The following is an 8,912-nucleotide window of genomic DNA, read 5'->3' as shown; positions in this document are numbered from 1 at the left end:
CACAAGTACCAATTATTGTTTACTAGCTGTTCACCCCGGGTTCGCACGTGGTTTATGTATAGCCTTGTCACTCAGTGAAGTTGCAACTCTCTAATGGTAAAAGAATTTTTTACATCGGTCCAGTAACTTTTGAGTGAAAACATTACAAAACGTATGTACATACAAATCTTTCCCCTTTGTATTATTAGTACGGATAACCGGTAACGCAAGATGTTTAAGAATAATATGGAACTTGTGGGCGCGTATGAAAAACAAAACATAAGCACAAGATTGTTTTATCAATTCTCTTTGGTACGCACATCATCAACAACATACTTATAAACTCTAAGGATAATTCACTTATCAACGTTTTAGAAGTCGTATTTATTTTTCTGTGTTTGGAATTCAAACGTTTTGTGACACTACGCACAAAAAACAGTTGGTTAAACACCAAATTAAAGTTAAACAAAGCCCCAATTTTAGTATAATTGAAAAATGTGCGGTCTTGAGGTCAGTACCCCGTAATGGTGATAAATGATTATTATTACATAGATAATGTGAATTGCGTTAATTTAACAATAAGATTGTAACGCCGAGATTATCGTTGTACCAATGAGGTCGAGGCTGTGCTCGGTGCGCGCGAAAAAAAAACCCGCGTAATTATAATTATAGCGAGATTATAGACAACAGAGACTTAATTTTAAAACGTAATTGAAGATATCACATGTAATACAAGTTGTAGACTGTAGTATAAGGGAACATTTTTTCAGATACCTATTTAATATTTTTCGTTTCTGAAAATGACATATTTTCAATTTTTTATACAATGTGGAAACTTTTATGACAGTTTTAAGAGTGATAACTAAAAGACATTAATGTTAAATTAAATTCTTAAAACTTATATAAACCGCCAAGAGTCGTTTAAATCATTATTGCGTTGACGTAAAAAGGGCCATACTTACATAAACTTATTCTAAAAATATACAGTTGACGTTTCAGCCTTATCGACCTTAGATAAAGGTTAAGATTATAATTACCGATGATTCAAACGAAAATCAACAAGTTTCATTGACAAAATAGCGAATAGTTTTTTACTAGTAGGCTAAAATAAATTTTGAAAGTTTTTTTTTTATTTCACAGATATTGATATACCTATTGTTTATGCAAATAAGTAAAAATGGTGCGCTTTTTCTGTTGTTTGACAAAACATGACGTCCAAATTATGATCGAGAGAATGTTAAGCAAAGGGTTAACATGCCGAAAGCGGCAGCCTATGTATAAATCAGCCATTGTTTCTTGAGTATCATAAAGTTGTTTTGATGTATTCTTTATACTTCTGTAAACACGGATTAAGGTTATTTTAATAACAAAATCGTCGATGTAGAAAATAAAACTTCACATTTATAATGTCTTACTTTAAATTTATTGCTGACACTAACAGTCCAGTTCAGTGACCCCGCATGAACTGTATTTTGGTGTACGACCCACATTACAAAATATATCCTAAAAGAATATTTACAAATTACCTTAATGTAAAATAAATAACCAATTTCTTCTATTAACCGAGTAGAAAAGGCCAACAAACAATCGATGTCGCATACGATGTCATTCGATCGATATTAAGGACGATAGACTTTCATTTTATAGTGTTTATATAACTTATTGCTTCAAACACGCTTAGATGTTGTGCACTATATAACCTATGAAAATTGAACTTTCCCGCGTTTTTCTTCATCCACATCGAATGCTTGTCAGACCAAAATACAGCTAATTTACAAAAAAAAAAACAAAATCAAAACGTGAAACTTGTTGTTTTGAAATACGAGATCATTGTTTTATATGCATTAAATTATACGCAAATAATTTAAATACAATCCTTAAATGAACACAGCTGGTGTGATTCCTTCACAAAACACACAACAATTTGTACATATTACTTTCGTATTCGAACATCCACCATGGACTAGAGACCCAACAATTTTTTTTTTCCACTAAAATTCTGCTTTCATGTCTCTGATCCATGTTCGATATTTGAATTAGTAACAATATTAACAACTTGTAGATTGCACGCGTGTTATTTAAAACAAAATAAAGTTGATGATTTTTTTTTTAATAATCACAGTATACTTTTCGAACTAATTGGCGTCACAAACACAGTCTTTTCAGTTATATATTAAAACAAGTATGATAATAAATATTAAGAATATGTTTGAGTTTAGTTTTGATTTAATCCAGTGGCAATGCTTTTTTATATTGATTTTATAGTGTCTATTTAATTAAACGTAACAATAGTTATCATCATGTAAAATAAACATTTTCCGTCACAAACAACATATAAACAAAAACTTTTACGTTCATTACAATCTTTGTAACTGTTTCATTTTACTTATAAGGAGCATAATGCCATTATGTGATATGAAATGAATTATTTATTTTTTTTATTTAATAATTGGCAGTGACGTTAAGGTCAGTTCTAGCATAAATCTAGCTTTAATTTCGCTACTACGGATCTCCACTACTGCCAGACCCAACCAAATACCAATCAAATGAAAAAAAAAAGACAAGTCACTGAAAGAGACAACCATAATGTTCTTTTAGTATAAAAAATTAGAATCGATCGATTTAAATTATGTGACCATCGGAAGAAGTCGAAATAGGTCGCTAAGAAATTTTCTAAAAATACTTATATTCATTTTTTATATTACTTAATGACGTCAACCCGAGGAAGACTTGCATTTGTACATAACGACCAAAGTATATGACTGTTTTTTCAACGTTCAGACAAAATTTCAAAATACCTTAGTATTTCATCCCTATAGAAAAAAGTTCCCCCTCATTCTAGAAAATTCAAATATTTCCTAGAACTATCTGACGTTGAAAGAACGCGCCAAAGTATAATAATTTGTAATTACGTATTAAAAATCATACAGGTACTTTAATTTGAAAAATATGTGAAACAAAAAAAGACAAGAAAATATTATAATCCATTGCAAATGTAAGATAAGTAAAAATTATTCTAAATATTCTAATAAAAAAAGTACATAAATAAAATTAAATCTAGATAATACAAGAATTTATTCACTCTGTAAAATGACAGACGGTTTTATTTTTAGACTTTCGAAAGATTTTGAGCGAGTTTAAACCTAGCTGATAAATTCCCAGATAGCCTATTTAACACGTCGTTATTATTAACACATATTTAAAAGTTGTGAGGTTTATAACTGTATAAATTATACAAGTTTAAAAAATAATTTTATAAATATACAAAATTATAAATTATACAAGTTGAAATAGTTACCGTGTACAACAGATTAGAGTACTGAATATATTGAAATTAAAATTATCATTTTTTTATTAAAATCATTTCACAATGTAAGAGGAAACCACATTTGGATTCTATTAATTATAATATCGAAGGTTATACCTAACAAAATAGGCACTAGGTGATAATATGTTAATACATAAGACATATTACTTCTTAATTCTTATGTATTCTAGATTCTTGCACCTTTCTAACTACTGAAAAATTAAAACATAACGAAAACTCATTTGGTAATTTATTCCGAATACTCTATTTAGTCCTTAGCTCGAACATTGTGAAAAAACTAATTAATTTTAATAAATGACTACCCATTATGTGAATGAAGGTCAATGAACTTATATAATTAACTTCAAACCGAAAATTATTCTCAGAAACATTGTATGTAAAATAAATTATCATATTACAACATTTGACTTTTAGCAAACAAAACATGTCTAGTACAGACAAAATATGTGTTTTTAAATCAATCAGTTTATAGTACATATAGTAATAAATATGTTACGCAGGCATAGAAAATGTAAAAAAAGACAAGTTCATTAATAGAAAAATCATATAAATTTACTTTTTTCCATAAAAGTAATTGGTGCTTCAAATAGACATCCTATCTATTAAACTTCCGAACGAAACATAAATAATTTGAAATTGCAATCAATGTCAAAATAAAAATCATATCACAGATCAAATATTCCAATATGTATGTCAAATATTTAGGTTCTATTAATTGCTGTCATTTTCAGAGGTCATTATTCACACTCAATGCATTGTTATTGTGTTTAACCGCTTTTTACACATGGAAAGGAAGCGGTTTTTTTTTTTTGAAAATTAATCCAAATCAAATTGAGCATTAAGCAATTAAATTTTGCATTCATATCATTTCTTTAACTACTATGACGATCCCAAAAAAACGATCAAACTTAAAAAGACCCTTCGGTTGCTTATAACTGTATGACTCTTGGGATTTTTTTTTTAATTTTTAGTTTTATAGCATTGAAATGCTTTATAAATGGGAAATTTTTTGAATCTAATATATCTCTCTTTCTCAGAGCATATAAATGCTGAATTTTAACACAATAACAATGCACACTGCTGTCATTGAATTAGAAATGTAAATCCAACAATGTGCAAGGTGCACAATGATTGCACACATTGTTATAACAAAAAAAAATATATATATATATCTTACCGCCAAAAATTAGTTTAATTAAAGCTAACGAATTAAATAATATAAGCGGGGTACCTTTACCGAAATGCCCATTAGTAATTTCCCTAAATACTTATTATACAATTTAACGGCAGCGCAAGGGTTGCTCTTGACTGCTGTAATATGACGATATCTGAATTTTAATACTACATTTTTAAGTGTCACAATTACAAAATGTATGTAATTAATTTCTATAACTTATGTGTATAAAGAGAGATAAATTGTTTCAAATTGTTACTTTTCATAGAAATTATTGTATTGTATTGACTTTGTAAAACTACTATCTGAGTTACACTAGATGGTATTTTTTTATTGATTACAAATGCAATTATCGTCATATGCGTGGCAAGCCAAGGCACCCTTGCACAACCGCGCACGACAGAATAAAGTGATCGAGAGATGGCACGTAAACAACTCCTGTAGTTTTATTGGTTTGTATTGTCTATTTACACGTTGTTACCATAATTAAAAAAATAACATTACTGAGGTACTGTATGTGAAGTCCTGCCGTGCAATCGAACATAAACAAAAAACATTTACACACTTGGTCCTGTATTTACAAGATAGAAATTTAAAATTTAACTAACTATTTACAGAGCGACCCGCCGGTGTTGCCGCTTAGCAGTCGAGATATGTACGTTGGGCGATCCGGAGATACGGAGCGCGCTGGCAACACTAGGCCTCGGTGGCGATCGGCTCCCGCGCGTGATGTATCTTCACGTGTTTGTTATGGTTCGACTTATTGCTAGACGTCTTCCCGCAAATGTTGCAGGCGAACGGGCGCACGCCGCTGTGCACCTTCATGTGCTCGGACAGGTAGTAGCTCCGGTGGAACGACTTGCCGCACTCGGGCACTTTGCACACGTACTTCTTGGCCATTTCGTGCTCGCGCACGTGCCGCTGGCAATTGTACTTCCTTATGAACTGGCAGCCGCAGTAGTTGCAGGTGTACGGGCGGACGGACTTGTGCGCGTTCATGTGCGCTACGTACTCGGTGTGCCTGACGAAGGCGCCCTTGCACAGGTTGCACTTGTAGGGCTTCGCCGAGCGGCTCATGTGCGTCCAGCGGTGCAGCTTGAGGTTCCACTTGGTGGTGAAGGCCTTGTTGCATATGATGCAGTGGTAGGGCCGCTTGCCGCTGTGCGTCAGCAGGTGCGCGCGCAGGTTTGTGCGCAGGTACACCTGGTGATGTCATATTTGAGATTATATGCGCGATCCTGCTCGAAGGACCATGGTAAGCTATGTATCTAATCAATTTAATAACGTGTTTTACAAGCAATAAATCTAATAATACTAAACGATATTGTTTTAATGATATTTTTTAAATTGTGCTTTTTGCTCATCACTATCACTATATATAGTACTAGACGCTCGTCCCGGTTCCGCCCGGGTATCGAGATTCTTGTTTTCTCCCAAGGAAGCATTTAATCGGAATAAAAAGTATCCTATCACCCAAGTCAGCGCGTTGTATAAAAATCCGTTCAGTAGTTTCAGCGTGATTGACGAACAAACATCCAAACAAAAAAAACTTTCACATTTTTAATATTAGTGTGAGTGTGATCATAAAGCAAAGTCGCTTCCCGAGTCTGTCCCTATCTTTAAAACTACGCAACGGATTTTGACGGGGTTTTTTTTTTAATAGACAGAGTGATTAAAGAGGAAAGTTTATATGTATAGTAACATCTATTAAACTACTCCGAATTAAACACGTGCGATGCTGCGGGCGTAAACAAATATATGTATGTGTGTGTGTGAATCCCAGGCGAACTTGGGGCAGTGCGGGCGGACACGCACCTGCTTGCATACGGGGCACGTGACGTTGTCCACCTTGCCCTTGAGCTTGTCGGACAGGTAGTACTCGTTGTGTGTGCGGCGCACGTGGCGCGTGAGCGACGCCGCGTGCACGAACTTGTCGCTGCAGTACGCGCACGCCTTGGGCCGCTCGTCGTGCGTCTCGCGGTGCCAGTGCAGCTTGGCGCGCGAGTGGAACACGGCGCCGCACTGGCAGATGTAGTCGCGCACCTTCGCCTTCTTGTTCAGGTGGTGCCGGTCCCTGGGGGCGTGGCCGCGGGTTGGGCCGCGTTTAGTACACGATACGGTAGCACAGTAACGTTTATTATTTTTAGAGACAGCCAGCTACGTTCGGTTTAATACGCCTTATTTAAATATAGCCCATGTAAAGTTGTGTCTTACTAATAAGTATTACTTATGACAATTATAGCAGTACTTATTAGTTAGCACAACTTTACATAGACTATATTTATTATATAGAAATTCTAATATTTCATAGCATTATTTTGAATATGTACAATAAAAAAATAAAAAAAAATAAAAATTAAAAATTTCTCAACTTACATGTATTTAGTTACATCATTCCGAATTCGAACAAGATATTCACAAAAGCAGAAATTTCCAGACAAATCTCTAAAAAAAAAAAACCCCACCTGTGCTGCACCATGTTGGAGTACCGCCGGAAGGTGTCGTCGCAGACGGTGCACTTGACGGGCGCGTGGCCCGTGTGCACGTTGCGGTGCTCGTTCAGCTTCTGCCGGGTTATGAAACGCTTCTGGCATATCTCGCACCTGAAAATGATGGTGTTTACCCTTGAATACATCTCTTTTACAGACTTCAAAATAAAGTTCATAATTAGTCTATATCTTTTTTGGGGTTTTCAACCACAGAACTTTCGACTGCGTGAACCGATTTTGATCGACTGATTATTTGATTTCTGATTGCTTTAATAACCAGATAATACAAGTATAACACAGTTCACCAAGGTAATATTCTGGTGCATACATTGGATCTTTTCAACTATTCAAATGAGCAATAAAATTTTACACCATACGCAGAAACAAAATACATTTACCTCAAAAAAAAAATTACTACTGTGTGTAAATAGCTAAAAAACATATGTGCACAGCTACATATCTACAACACCACTACAAAGATAAAACAACCCTTCCAAGACGTACGCCAAACTCACTTATAATTCTTTATCCCCAGATGTGTCTTTATATGCAGCGCCAGGTTGGCCCGTCTGAAGAAACATTTGCCGCACGTGTGACACTCCAACGGATGTATTTTGAGATGATTGTTGAAGTCTACATCGTTCCCTTGGTCCACCTTGCACGTGGGACACACAAAGTTCCTTTTCTTCTTCTTCTCGCGTTTTATAAGAGCTCGCAGCTCCGGCTTCGACTCTGCGAGCGTGTCGTATGCTTGCAGCATCGTCGTCGCGACCGATTCCTTCGAGTCGTACAGAAGATTTCCTGAAAAGTGAAATAATGAAATGCTTAAAAAAAACCTTCAAAATAATAATATTTTTTCAAGTTAATTTTTTTGTCTTTATAATGTAACTTGAATGCCTTTTTAAAGGAGTTGTAGAATACAATAGTTACAATAGTTTAAATATAATTAAAAGCAAGTACATATATAAAAGTAAAAAAAGGCAAACTATCATAATTTTTGCATCAATGCCATAGTCAGATTGTAATATAAAAAATAAGAACATATTTCATATAGTAAAAACTACAAAACACAGTAATTTAGCATAAATGATGGAGCATCTAAGGGAATATTTCAATTACCATTTAAATTATAGTATACAATTGCACATTTTCAATTGAGGTATATATCATGTGACAATTCTTTTTTGTATATTTCTTTAACTTGCAGCCTGAACTCCCATAGGAGGCCTGTGTCCCAGCAGTGGGATACATATATGGGCTGATGATGATGATAAGATAAAAACGCACCTGCCAGTACGCCTTCATCAGGTTTTTCTTCCTTTTTAATCGCTCTGGAGGTAACAACCCGACTGTGTGAGTATGAGGCATTGCAGTGCGAACGTAACTCCTTAAGAGTGGGGAACTTCAAGCCACACTGCGAGCAGGTGTGCAGCCGTGTCTTTGTGAATAACGCGTCTTCCTCCCTGTAAAAGCAATTTCATTTATCTATTATATTCTCTATCTAATCTAAAGTTATGAACAAGTTTTTTTTATTGTTGGCATTAAATAGCAACTACTGGACCAATATCAAAAAATCTAACAAGAATTTTGTAAAGAATAAATTGTATTTAAAATACATGTAAAGTCTTCTAAAATCTATCATTTATGTCTAAATATAGTATATCCTTTTCATAAAATTAAACAAAAAAAATATAAAAAATAAAAAAAAACTTACAAATTATCCCTTTTCTCTGATGTGTCGATGTCCGAACCATCAGAAACCCAACTTTCCCGCGCTATTAAATCATAGGGTTCAGCTGGTGTCACCTCTGGATACATCTGTAATACACAGGGTAAAACTAAAAAAAAAATTAATGCTCCACACGGTAAAAATTTTAAAAACACCAATTCACTTTTAATAGGGCATCCAAAACAAGGTCAAGGAGATATTACATAAAAACCA

General features: G+C 34.2%; 1 protein-coding gene across 1 annotated transcript in view; it reads right to left on the bottom strand.

Annotated features, from left to right (window-relative positions):
* Positions 1-1,379: 1,379 nt before the first annotated feature.
* Positions 1,380-8,912, bottom strand: part of LOC119839440 (zinc finger protein 26) — an 11,046-nt gene continuing 3,513 nt past the window's right edge. Inside the window, exons 3-8 of the mRNA XM_038365703.1 lie at positions 8,685-8,861; positions 8,258-8,433; positions 7,486-7,771; positions 6,947-7,084; positions 6,297-6,555; positions 1,380-5,684 (exon numbers count right to left, since the gene is read on the bottom strand). Of these exons, the coding sequence (XP_038221631.1) occupies positions 5,178-5,684; positions 6,297-6,555; positions 6,947-7,084; positions 7,486-7,771; positions 8,258-8,433; positions 8,685-8,861 (1,543 nt within the window). The 3' untranslated portion in view covers positions 1,380-5,177. The remainder of the gene's footprint in view (positions 5,685-6,296; positions 6,556-6,946; positions 7,085-7,485; positions 7,772-8,257; positions 8,434-8,684; positions 8,862-8,912) is intronic.

Source organism: Zerene cesonia, chromosome 3 (assembly GCF_012273895.1).
Source record: "Zerene cesonia ecotype Mississippi chromosome 3, Zerene_cesonia_1.1, whole genome shotgun sequence".
NCBI classification, from domain to species: domain Eukaryota; kingdom Metazoa; phylum Arthropoda; class Insecta; order Lepidoptera; family Pieridae; genus Zerene; species Zerene cesonia.
Note: the sequence above shows the minus strand (reverse complement) of the source record. Positions and strands in the feature narration are given on the sequence as shown.